The 12,429-nt window shown below is 34.9% G+C and overlaps 2 protein-coding genes across 4 annotated transcripts in view; both read left to right on the plus strand.

Moving 5' to 3' along the window:
- The window catches only part of LOC144634548 (uncharacterized), a 66,428-nt gene that overhangs the window by 39,147 nt on the left and 14,852 nt on the right, over positions 1-12,429 (plus strand). The window lies entirely within an intron of this gene.
- LOC144634481 (uncharacterized) overlaps positions 1-12,429 on the plus strand; it is a 51,512-nt gene that overhangs the window by 24,231 nt on the left and 14,852 nt on the right. For 2 of the 3 annotated variants that reach the window (XM_078493448.1, XM_078493440.1), the window contains exons 7-10: positions 225-264; positions 1,381-1,587; positions 5,377-5,583; positions 9,615-9,821. In XM_078493448.1, the coding sequence (XP_078349574.1) occupies positions 225-264; positions 1,381-1,587; positions 5,377-5,583; positions 9,615-9,821 (661 nt within the window). The remainder of the gene's footprint in view (positions 1-224; positions 265-1,380; positions 1,588-5,376; positions 5,584-9,614; positions 9,822-12,429) is intronic. The other variant, XM_078493455.1, reaches the window with a different exon arrangement.

The following is a 12,429-nucleotide window of genomic DNA, read 5'->3' on the forward strand; positions in this document are numbered from 1 at the left end:
ATTGATGGTTTGCACACAATTTCACTTGGAACGGAAACGCCAATTTTCCTTCTGAGATACCTTAAGGTCTAGCGACCCCAATCAACTGTTGTTTCAGAAGTACCTCACGGCGCTTTTGGATCATGGAGAAAAAGTGTCATATGAATTTGTTGTTAACGTCATTATCATCATCATTATTATTAATTTTGTAATACAATCTGAATGGCTTTCATTTTTCATTTCAGCAGGATCCAGACATTGATGAATGTGGGTCTTCTTCTGGAGGTGTGTATTAATGGACCCTGTATGTAACAGTGGAACCCCATTAATACAGACACCAAGGGGAAAAGCCAAAATGTCCATATTAACTGGGCGTCCGTATTAACCGGGGTCTCAGAAGAAAGTCATGAACACACATTTTATCGATGAACAAGAAATAAAATGCATTTCAACAGCAACCAAAGATGTTCTATAAAATTTCCTTAGTAACTGAAACTCTAACTGTAACCGTTTTTAAATGTCTTTACTAAAAAAGTCGGTAATTTGATTTTGCACAGAACTTTTCAGTTTGCGACCTAACCAGGCGGACTGAAGATTCGTCAAAACCTTTGCAAGTCACCCTTTCAACCTACTCTTTGTAATAAATTCATTTAACAAGTGAATTCTGTCATTATTTGACCAGGGTAAAGTTAGCAAATAATCGCGACAATGATAATTGGCAGTGCAGAGATAAACAGTGTCTGTAAAGTGGGGTTGACCATGTATAGCAGTTTGTCACTCGGGGCTGTATTAACGTGTGTCCGGGGTGTCCATTTTAAACAGGTGTCCGTAAAAAAGGGTTCCACTAAGACTTGCTCCAAGTCGACCTCGTATAAATAGATGAAAATTAAAAGGACTTTAAGAAAGTCTAGGTTCCATTGTATAATAATGTTGAAGGTCAAGTGGTTTTAGGTTTATGAATTCAAATTATTTTAATGTGATCATGATGTGATTTGGTTTAACCTTTTTACAAAGCAGTTTATTTTTTATTACCTTGTACTCATTATCATAATCTGGGACATTGAGCGAAAAAAAAAATCAAAAAAGATTAAACTGATTGAAACAGGTTATATAACCAACGTTGGAAATTATTCAACCTGACAACAATTTGTCCTACAACTTTAATACTCAAACAAGCATATGCCAAACACTCAAATTAATTTTCAATTGCTGTGCATGTTCCAGAAACAGACAATTCAGTAAACTAGTTTTACAACAGTTTAGCAATGTCTTGAAAGTAATTGTTTACTTTAGATTTGCATTTACTGAATAAGTGATTGGTGCTATAAACTTATACAACACTCTTTCAACATTCAGAGAAGCTTGGGAAGCAGCTTGTTACACATTGTATTTTTATTTTAGGTGGAGTTTCCAGTGTTGTGTATTCAAAGCAATCTGCAGTCAAAGAAGAGGCCTCGCCAATTAAAGAAATGCCACCAAGCGATTTCGTGGATTATCAGAGCCCATCCAGTCAGGAGTCTTCATCTGAGCAAGCACTGAGAGTGGCTGGCACAGTTGCAGGTGAAGCAGGTAGTGGAAGCAGTGGAAACCTAGCAGCTCAAGAGCATGGTAAGTGATATTTTTCATTTTACTGCAATCATGCAATCATGAAAATGAGTTTTTCTGTTCAATCACAATCTGTTTCTATCTGCCGTCTTAAGGGTGTCAAAGTAAGCTAAACACAACTCTCTCTGACACGTTTGTTTTTCGTGGGTGAGGTATGATAATAAATGGACTGATAGCGGCAGTGACAGGTTCCTTGAACTCTGATCTCATTCCCTCAAATGTATGTAAAGCGCAATGAAAAAAATGAAAATGTGCACTATTACTAGAAAGAACCATAAAAACGAGATACTAAATGCGCTGAAACTAAAAATTCAAATTCTGCAATTAGTCAAAGTTGTGTGACGTTTTTATTATAAAAGGAGCACTGCAGTAAAGATCATATTTGTACTTTAATATGAGTAAAGCACTGCCATGTTCTGTAGAGTACCCGAGATTAAAGTAAAATATTGCCAGTTGATAAAGTCATGTGTTTTTACGAGAAGTCAAGGAACTCATTAAGAAAAACCATTTAACTAATTAGTTTTTTGAGAGAAAACACTACTCAATCAATGAACTGAGATAAAAACTATTTTTGGAGGTTTTGGTAAAGTTCTATAATTGTTGTCGAGTGCTAAAACAAGGGTTAAAATGTTTCTTGAAACTCTTAAGGGTTTAGTGTATGTTTGGAAAAGAAATGTGTGAAATTAATTCCACTTCTCGCACAGAATTTTAGGCATTAAGAAAAAGCCTTTATTTCCATTTGATGATTGGTCAAATCCTGTAACAAATCCAATAAACTTTACACATTATTAAATTAACGCGAAGTTTCCAAAAGTTATGCTTACTTCCTTGTTTTTTGCATTTCCTTATGTCCTATTTGTCAAGAACGATGTATTATATCACATCCAGTGTGCATGACACGAAAGGTTTTATTTCGCTTTTTTGTTCGTTTAATATGTATAAAGAACTGTTTAAGCGTTTAAAATCGTTCAAAAAAGTCTAAAATGCCTTTTCTTTCGTTCAAAATACGCGCTTTTGTGGCAAAAATTTTGTCACAGTGGCGTGTGGCCAAAAGACACATCACATGACCTTTGTGACGTCTACTTGTTTGTGAAGTCGTCAAGATGGCTGAGAATGGAAGAAAATCAGTACGGAGAGGTGGATGATATTGTAGGGCCGTAGTAAGTAGGAAGTAGTAAGTAGGACTTTATTTAACGAGGGTGACACCTGACAGTAATCAAACTGATAACCTTGTGGCCCTTACAAAAATATAACAATAACGGAAATATAACAATGGTATAAACTTTAAAAATAGATTGATTGAGATAAAACTATGTACAACAATAAATGCAATAAGACAATTAAGAATGAAAATTACATGAATGATTGCGTATGGATTTGATTATTTAAAATTTGTTTAAAAAGAGAACGCTTAAAAAAGTTAACACTTGGGCTCCGTTTTAAGTCTGCGCTAAGTGAGTTCCATTCTTTGATTGTCCTTACACTAAGGACATGACGGATCAAAATCCACTAATCACAGCCCACTAGCATGACCTTCTGAACTTTTTTGTGTGTGTCGCATGTGCATGAAACAAACAGAATGCATCAGTTTTGATTTGCTCATTTCAAACAGCACGTCAAAGGACAATGGCAAAAGATGGATGTTGAAAGAAAGCTCTAATGCACGTACGGTAACACTGAAAGCGGTTTTCAGGAGGCCCGATGTAGTTTTATTTAGCCTGGGGTGGTCTTTTTGAAAATGGAAATTAAAATTATCTAGGAAGCCAATGTTCGATTTCTGTCAAAATACACCATAATGATCAAAATGACCAAAGTTTAATTTTTAACTGGTCACTTAGTCACAATGGCTATCATAGCTGCAACGATTGTCGTTTTCTTTTGTTTTCAAACAAGCCTGATTTTCTTGAAATCTAGATTGACTCTTGTTGTTCATTTTTTGATATGTTAAAGTGTAGAAGATTGACTACCTGTAGACGAAATATTATTTATTTATTTATTTATTTTATTTTACAAATTCGCCCTAGAACCCCAATATAAATAACAATGAAAACAAAAAGAAATAAATATTCCAAAGAAAAGAGCTAACAAGAACAACGTACAACAGTATTTACACCGCGGCACTTTGGACAAACTAATTTATACGTACGTATGTCATCGTGATTAAATATTGCACGTAGTCTTTCATAAAAATACGATTTTAACTTATTCTTAAAGGATGCTAACCTCACCTCCGATCTTATTGCGATCGGTATTGCGTTCCACAGACTGGTTATACGTACGAACAAGGGATTACGGAAAAGAGATGACTTAGTACTTTTGTTATTAAGAAACAGCCCAGAGGATCCCCGACGGGAACGCCCACTACAAAATTGAACGAAGTTATCTACAAAAATCTGTAAGAGCGTTTAAGAGTAAATCACCCCCATGAGGTTTTTTGTAACTCGTAGTTTTCTACAATTGGCAGTTGGTATTTTAACAAATAAAAGCAAAACCTTTCTCGCTTTAATTAAATGGTTTTTGATGGTGTAAGCGTTTTTAACAACAAAGGAACTCTGCGAATGGCTAAGACAATATTTTTGAATAACTGTGCGTAAATACTACGAAACAATTTAAAAGCGCCTATTTCATATTAAAATGAAATTAAGATTTCTGAAAACTTTATTCTTGATTCAATTGAAAATACCCTTTCAGATTTTTCTAAAATTTCGTCAACAGCTAGTCAATTTACTATCCTTTTAAATATCCAAAAATAAATACCAAGAGTCAATCTAGATTTCGAGAAAACCAGGTTTATTTGAAAACAAAACTGTGAATAAATATATTCTGAACACCACATATTCTGAACACCACCGACTTACTAAACACAAAATCGACTGGGACTCTGCTGAATGCTTAACCTACAGTACTAACTATTTTCAACGACTGACTCTGGAAAGCTGGTACACAAACTTAGAACAGACGCCTATCAACAGATGTCAACAACTACCGGCACCTTACAAACGACTTATTCACGACGTAAACAGAAGCGACAAACGAACCGCCAACAGAACGACTTAATTTGACTAACAATAGACGGAACAAAACGACTTAATTAGACTAACAATAGACGGATCGAAACTGACCAATTACTGATGACAAACTTTACACGAGTCTTACAGCCAATAACATCATGGCTTAACTGACCAATCAGCTTCAACGGACCAGACTTATAACATCATCGACTGACAACAACTTTTCACTTGACTCTGAAGATGACTTCCGCTCAGGTTGTCGAAACGTCAGTCACCAACAACAGTTCTTCTCAGAACTACTCTCACCCGGACGATCACACTATACGAACTACTGATACTCCTGGGTTCAAACCATTTACTTTATAATTTATTTTGCTTCTGTTATTGGTAAACAATAGCTCCTATTATTTATTAACAAAACAGTTATAGTAATCTTGTGTGGCTTATGGCAGCAAGTACATTGTAGCAAACTAAAAGCTATAATGAATTATGTTTATTTACTTTTTTATGTTTATTAATTTTTTTTAAAGTGAAATATCTTAACTTTTTAAACAAAGTTCCAAATAGCAGTCAAATTAATTTTCAATTGCTGTGCATGTTCCAGAAACAGACAATTCAGTAAACTAGTTTTACAACAGTTTAGCAATGTCTTGAAAGTAATTGTTTACTTTAGATTTGCATTTACTGAATAAGTGATTGGTGCTATAAACTTATACAACACTCTTTCAACATTCAGAGAAGCTTGGGAAGCAGCTTGTTACACATTGTATTTTTATTTTAGGTGGAGTTTCCAGTGTTGTGTATTCAAAGCAATCTGCAGTCAAAGAAGAGGCCTCGCCAATTAAAGAAATGCCACCAAGCGATTTCGTGGATTATCAGAGCCCATCCAGTCAGGAGTCTTCATCTGAGCAAGCACTGAGAGTGGCTGGCACAGTTGCAGGTGAAGCAGGTAGTGGAAGCAGTGGAAACCTAGCAGCTCAAGAGCATGGTAAGTGATATTTTTCATTTTACTGCAATCATGCAATCATGAAAATGAGTTTTTCTGTGCAATCACAATCTGTTTCTATCTGCCGTCTTAAGGGTGTCAAAGTAAGCTAAACACAACTCTCTCTGACACGTTTGTTTTTCGTGGGTGAGGTATGATAATAAATGGACTGATAGCGGCAGTGACAGGTTCCTTGAACTCTAATCTCAGTCCCTCAAATGTATGTAAAGCGCAATGAAAAAAATGAAAATGTGCACTATTACTAGAAAGAACCATAAAAACGAGATACTAAATGCGCTGAAACTAAAAATTCAAATTCTGCAATTAGTCAAAGTTGTGTGATGTTTTTTTTTATAAAAGGAGCACTGCAGTAAAGATCATATTTGTACTTTAATATGAGTAAAGCACTGCCATGTTCTGTAGAGTACCCGAGATTAAAGTAAAATATTGCCAGTTGATAAAGTCATGTGTTTTTACGAGAAGTCAAGGAACTCATTAAGAAAAACCATTTAACTAATTAGTTTTTTGAGAGAAAACACTACTCAATCAATGAACTGAGATAAAAACTATTTTTGGAGGTTTTGGTAAAGTTCTATAATTGTTGTCGAGTGCTAAAACAAGGGTTAAAATGTTTCTTGAAACTCTTAAGGGTTTAGTGTATGTTTGGAAAAGAAATGTGTGAAATTAATTCCACTTCTCGCACAGAATTTTAGGCATTAAGAAAAAGCCTTTATTTCCATTTGATGATTGGTCAAATCCTGTAACAAATCCAATAAACTTTACACATTATTAAATTAACGCGAAGTTTCCAAAAGTTATGCTTACTTCCTTGTTTTTTGCATTTCCTTATGTCCTATTTGTCAAGAACGATGTATTATATCACATCCAGTGTGCATGACACGAAAGGTTTTATTTCGCTTTTTTGTTCGTTTAATATGTATAAAGAACTGTTTAAGCGTTTAAAATCGTTCAAAAAAGTCTAAAATGCCTTTTCTTTCGTTCAAAATACGCGCTTTTGTGGCAAAAATTTTGTCACAGTGGCGTGTGGCCAAAAGACACATCACATGACCTTTGTGACGTCTACTTGTTTGTGAAGTCGTCAAGATGGCTGAGAATGGAAGAAAATCAGTACGGAGAGGTGGATGATATTGTAGGGCCGTAGTAAGTAGGAAGTAGTAAGTAGGACTTTATTTAACGAGGGTGACACCTGACAGTAATCAAACTGATAACCTTGTGGCCCTTACAAAAATATAACAATAACGGAAATATAACAATGGTATAAACTTTAAAAATAGATTGATTGAGATAAAACTATGTACAACAATAAATGCAATAAGACAATTAAGAATGAAAATTACATGAATGATTGCGTATGGATTTGATTATTTAAAATTTGTTTAAAAAGAGAACGCTTAAAAAAGTTAACACTTGGGCTCCGTTTTAAGTCTGCGCTAAGTGAGTTCCATTCTTTGATTGTCCTTACACTAAGGACATGACGGATCAAAATCCACTAATCACAGCCCACTAGCATGACCTTCTGAACTTTTTTGTGTGTGTCGCATGTGCATGAAACAAACAGAATGCATCAGTTTTGATTTGCTCATTTCAAACAGCACGTCAAAGGACAATGGCAAAAGATGGATGTTGAAAGAAAGCTCTAATGCACGTACGGTAACACTGAAAGCGGTTTTCAGGAGGCCCGATGTAGTTTTATTTAGCCTGGGGTGGTCTTTTTGAAAATGGAAATTAAAATTATCTAGGAAGCCAATGTTCGATTTCTGTCAAAATACACCATAATGATCAAAATGACCAAAGTTTAATTTTTAACTGGTCACTTAGTCACAATGGCTATCATAGCTGCAACGATTGTCGTTTTCTTTTGTTTTCAAACAAGCCTGATTTTCTCGAAATCTAGATTGACTCTTGTTGTTCATTTTTTGATATGTTAAAGTGTAGAAGATTGACTACCTGTAGACGAAATATTATTTATTTATTTATTTATTTTATTTTACAAATTCGCCCTAGAACCCCAATATAAATAACAATGAAAACAAAAAGAAATAAATATTCCAAAGAAAAGAGCTAACAAGAACAACGTACAACAGTATTTACACCGCGGCACTTTGGACAAACTAATTTATACGTACGTATGTCATCGTGATTAAATATTGCACGTAGTCTTTCATAAAAATACGATTTTAACTTATTCTTAAAGGATGCTAACCTCACCTCCGATCTTATTGCGATCGGTATTGCGTTCCACAGACTGGTTATACGTACGAACAAGGGATTACGGAAAAGAGATGACTTAGTACCGTATTTTCTCGATTAAACGCCCCCGGCGTTTATTTCAAACTTGGCCCTATAGGGCCGGCGTTTATTTGAATTCAGGAGTTTTTTCAAGCCCTATGTTTCTAAGAAATGATTTTTATTCATTATTTTTGACAGCTATATAATTAGACGTTATTTTTAAAGCATATTCAACCTTTAATAATTGTCTAAGGGGTTTATTCTCAAATACAACTTGGAGACCCGGCGTTTATTCGGGGCCCGGCCTTTTGTTATTAAGAAACAGCCCAGAGGATCCCCGACGGGAACGCCCACTACAAAATTGAACGAAGTTATCTACAAAAATCTGTAAGAGCGTTTAAGAGTAAATCACCCCCATGAGGTTTTTTGTAACTCGTAGTTTTCTACAATTGGCAGTTGGTATTTTAACAAATAAAAGCAAAACCTTTCTCGCTTTTATTAAATGGTTTTTGATGGTGTAAGCGTTTTTAACAACAAAGGAACTCTGCGAATGGCTAAGACAATATTTTTGAATAACTGTGCGTAAATACTACGAAACAATTTAAAAGCGCCTATTTCATATTAAAATGAAATTAAGATTTCTGAAAACTTTATTCTTGATTCAATTGAAAATACCCTTTCAGATTTTTCTAAAATTTCGTCAACAGCTAGTCAATTTACTATCCTTTTAAATATCCAAAAATAAATACCAAGAGTCAATCTAGATTTCGAGAAAACCAGGTTTATTTGAAAACAAAACTGTGAATAAATATATTCTGAACACCACATATTCTGAACACCACCGACTTACTAAACACAAAATCGACTGGGACTCTGCTGAATGCTTAACCTACAGTACTAACTATTTTCAACGACTGACTCTGGAAAGCTGGTACACAAACTTAGAACAGACGCCTATCAACAGATGTCAACAACTACCGGCACCTTACAAACGACTTATTCACGACGTAAACAGAAGCGACAAACGAACCGCCAACAGAACGACTTAATTTGACTAACAATAGACGAAACAAAACGACTTAATTAGACTAACAATAGACGGATCGAAACTGACCAATTACTGATGACAAACTTTACACGAGTCTTACAGCCAATAACATCATGGCTTAACTGACCAATCAGCTTCAACGGACCAGACTTATAACATCATCGACTGACAACAACTTTTCACTTGACTCTGAAGATGACTTCCGCTCAGGTTGTCGAAACGTCAGTCACCAACAACAGTTCTTCTCAGAACTACTCTCACCCGGACGATCACACTCTACGAACTACTGATACTCCTGGGTTCAAACCATTTACTTTATAATTTATTTTGCTTCTGTTATTGGTAAACAATAGCTCCTATTATTTATTAACAAAACAGTTATAGTAATCTTGTGTGGCTTATGGCAGCAAGTACATTGTAGCAAACTAAAAACTATAATGAATTATGTTTATTTACTTTTTTATGTTTATTAATTTTTTTTAAAGTGAAATATCTTAACTTTTTAAACAAAGTTCCAAATAGCAGTCAAATTAATTTTCAATTGCTGTGCATGTTCCAGAAACAGACAATTCAGTAAACTAGTTTTACAACAGTTTAGCAATGTCTTGAAAGTAATTGTTTACTTTAGATTTGCATTTACTGAATAAGTGATTGGTGCTATAAACTTATACAACACTCTTTCAACATTCAGAGAAGCTTGGGAAGCAGCTTGTTACACATTGTATTTTTATTTTAGGTGGAGTTTCCAGTGTTGTGTATTCAAAGCAATCTGCAGTCAAAGAAGAGGCCTCGCCAATTAAAGAAATGCCACCAAGCGATTTCGTGGATTATCAGAGCCCATCCAGTCAGGAGTCTTCATCTGAGCAAGCACTGAGAGTGGCTGGCACAGTTGCAGGTGAAGCAGGTAGTGAAAGCAGTGGAAACCTAGCAGCTCAAGAGCATGGTAAGTGATATTTTTCATTTTACTGCAATCATGCAATCATGAAAATGAGTTTTTCTGTGCAATCACAATCTGTTTCTATCTGCCGTCTTAAGGGTGTCAAAGTAAGCTAAACACAACTCTCTCTGACACGTTTGTTTTTCGTGGGTGAGGTATGATAATAAATGGACTGATAGCGGCAGTGACAGGTTCCTTGAACTCTGATCTCATTCCCTCAAATGTATGTAAAGCGCAATGAAAAAAATGAAAATGTGCACTATTACTAGAAAGAACCATAAAAACGAGATACTAAATGCGCTGAAACTAAAAATTCAAATTCTGCAATTAGTCAAAGTTGTGTGATGTTTTTTTTTATAAAAGGAGCACTGCAGTAAAGATCATATTTGTACTTTAATATGAGTAAAGCACTGCCATGTTCTGTAGAGTACCCGAGATTAAAGTAAAATATTGCCAGTTGATAAAGTCATGTGTTTTTACGAGAAGTCAAGGAACTCATTAAGAAAAACCATTTAACTAATTAGTTTTTTGAGAGAAAACACTACTCAATCAATGAACTGAGATAAAAACTATTTTTGGAGGTTTTGGTAAAGTTCTATAATTGTTGTCGAGTGCTAAAACAAGGGTTAAAATGTTTCTTGAAACTCTTAAGGGTTTAGTGTATGTTTGGAAAAGAAATGTGTGAAATTAATTCCACTTCTCGCACAGAATTTTAGGCATTAAGAAAAAGCCTTTATTTCCATTTGATGATTGGTCAAATCCTGTAACAAATCCAATAAACTTTACACATTATTAAATTAACGCGAAGTTTCCAAAAGTTATGCTTACTTCCTTGTTTTTTGCATTTCCTTATGTCCTATTTGTCAAGAACGATGTATTATATCACATCCAGTGTGCATGACACGAAAGGTTTTATTTCGCTTTTTTGTTCGTTTAATATGTATAAAGAACTGTTTAAGCGTTTAAAATCGTTCAAAAAAGTCTAAAATGCCTTTTCTTTCGTTCAAAATACGCGCTTTTGTGGCAAAAATTTTGTCACAGTGGCGTGTGGCCAAAAGACACATCACATGACCTTTGTGACGTCTACTTGTTTGTGAAGTCGTCAAGATGGCTGAGAATGGAAGAAAATCAGTACGGAGAGGTGGATGATATTGTAGGGCCGTAGTAAGTAGGAAGTAGTAAGTAGGACTTTATTTAACGAGGGTGACACCTGACAGTAATCAAACTGATAACCTTGTGGCCCTTACAAAAATATAACAATAACGGAAATATAACAATGATATAAACTTTAAAAATAGATTGATTGAGATAAAACTATGTACAACAATAAATGCAATAAGACAATTAAGAATGAAAATTACATGAATGATTGCGTATGGATTTGATTATTTAAAATTTGTTTAAAAAGAGAACGCTTAAAAAAGTTAACACTTGGGCTCCGTTTTAAGTCTGCGCTAAGTGAGTTCCATTCTTTGATTGTCCTTACACTAAGGACATGACGGATCAAAATCCACTAATCACAGCCCACTAGCATGACCTTCTGAACTTTTTTGTGTGTGTCGCATGTGCATGAAACAAACAGAATGCATCAGTTTTGATTTGCTCATTTCAAACAGCACGTCAAAGGACAATGGCAAAAGATGGATGTTGAAAGAAAGCTCTAATGCACGTACGGTAACACTGAAAGCGATTTTCAGGAGGCCCGATGTAGTTTTATTTAGCCTGGGGTGGTCTTTTTGAAAATGGAAATTAAAATTATCTAGGAAGCCAATGTTCGATTTCTGTCAAAATACACCATAATGATCAAAATGACCAAAGTTTAATTTTTAACTGGTCACTTAGTCACAATGGCTATCATAGCTGCAACGATTGTCGTTTTCTTTTGTTTTCAAACAAGCCTGATTTTCTCGAAATCTAGATTGACTCTTGTTGTTCATTTTTTGATATGTTAAAGTGTAGAAGATTGACTACCTGTAGACGAAATATTATTTATTTATTTATTTATTTTATTTTACAAATTCGCCCTAGAACCCCAATATAAATAACAATGAAAACAAAAAGAAATAAATATTCCAAAGAAAAGAGCTAACAAGAACAACGTACAACAGTATTTACACCGCGGCACTTTGGACAAACTAATTTATACGTACGTATGTCATCGTGATTAAATATTGCACGTAGTCTTTCATAAAAATACGATTTTAACTTATTCTTAAAGGATGCTAACCTCACCTCCGATCTTATTGCGATCGGTATTGCGTTCCACAGACTGGTTATACGTACGAACAAGGGATTACGGAAAAGAGATGACTTAGTACCGTATTTTCTCGATTAAACGCCCCCGGCGTTTATTTCAAACTTGGCCCTATAGGGCCGGCGTTTATTTGAATTCAGGAGTTTTTTCAAGCCCTATGTTTCTAAGAAATGATTTTTATTCATTATTTTTGACAGCTATATAATTAGACGTTATTTTTAAAGCATATTCAACCTTTAATAATTGTCTAAGGGGTTTATTCTCAAATACAACTTGGAGACCCGGCGTTTATTCGGGGCCCGGCCTTTTGTTATTAAGAAACAGCCCAGAGGATCCCCGACGGGAACGCCCACTACAAAA

This window comes from Oculina patagonica, chromosome 1 (assembly GCF_052425735.1).
Source record: "Oculina patagonica isolate OP01 chromosome 1, crgOcupat, whole genome shotgun sequence".
Lineage (NCBI taxonomy): Eukaryota > Metazoa > Cnidaria > Anthozoa > Scleractinia > Oculinidae > Oculina > Oculina patagonica.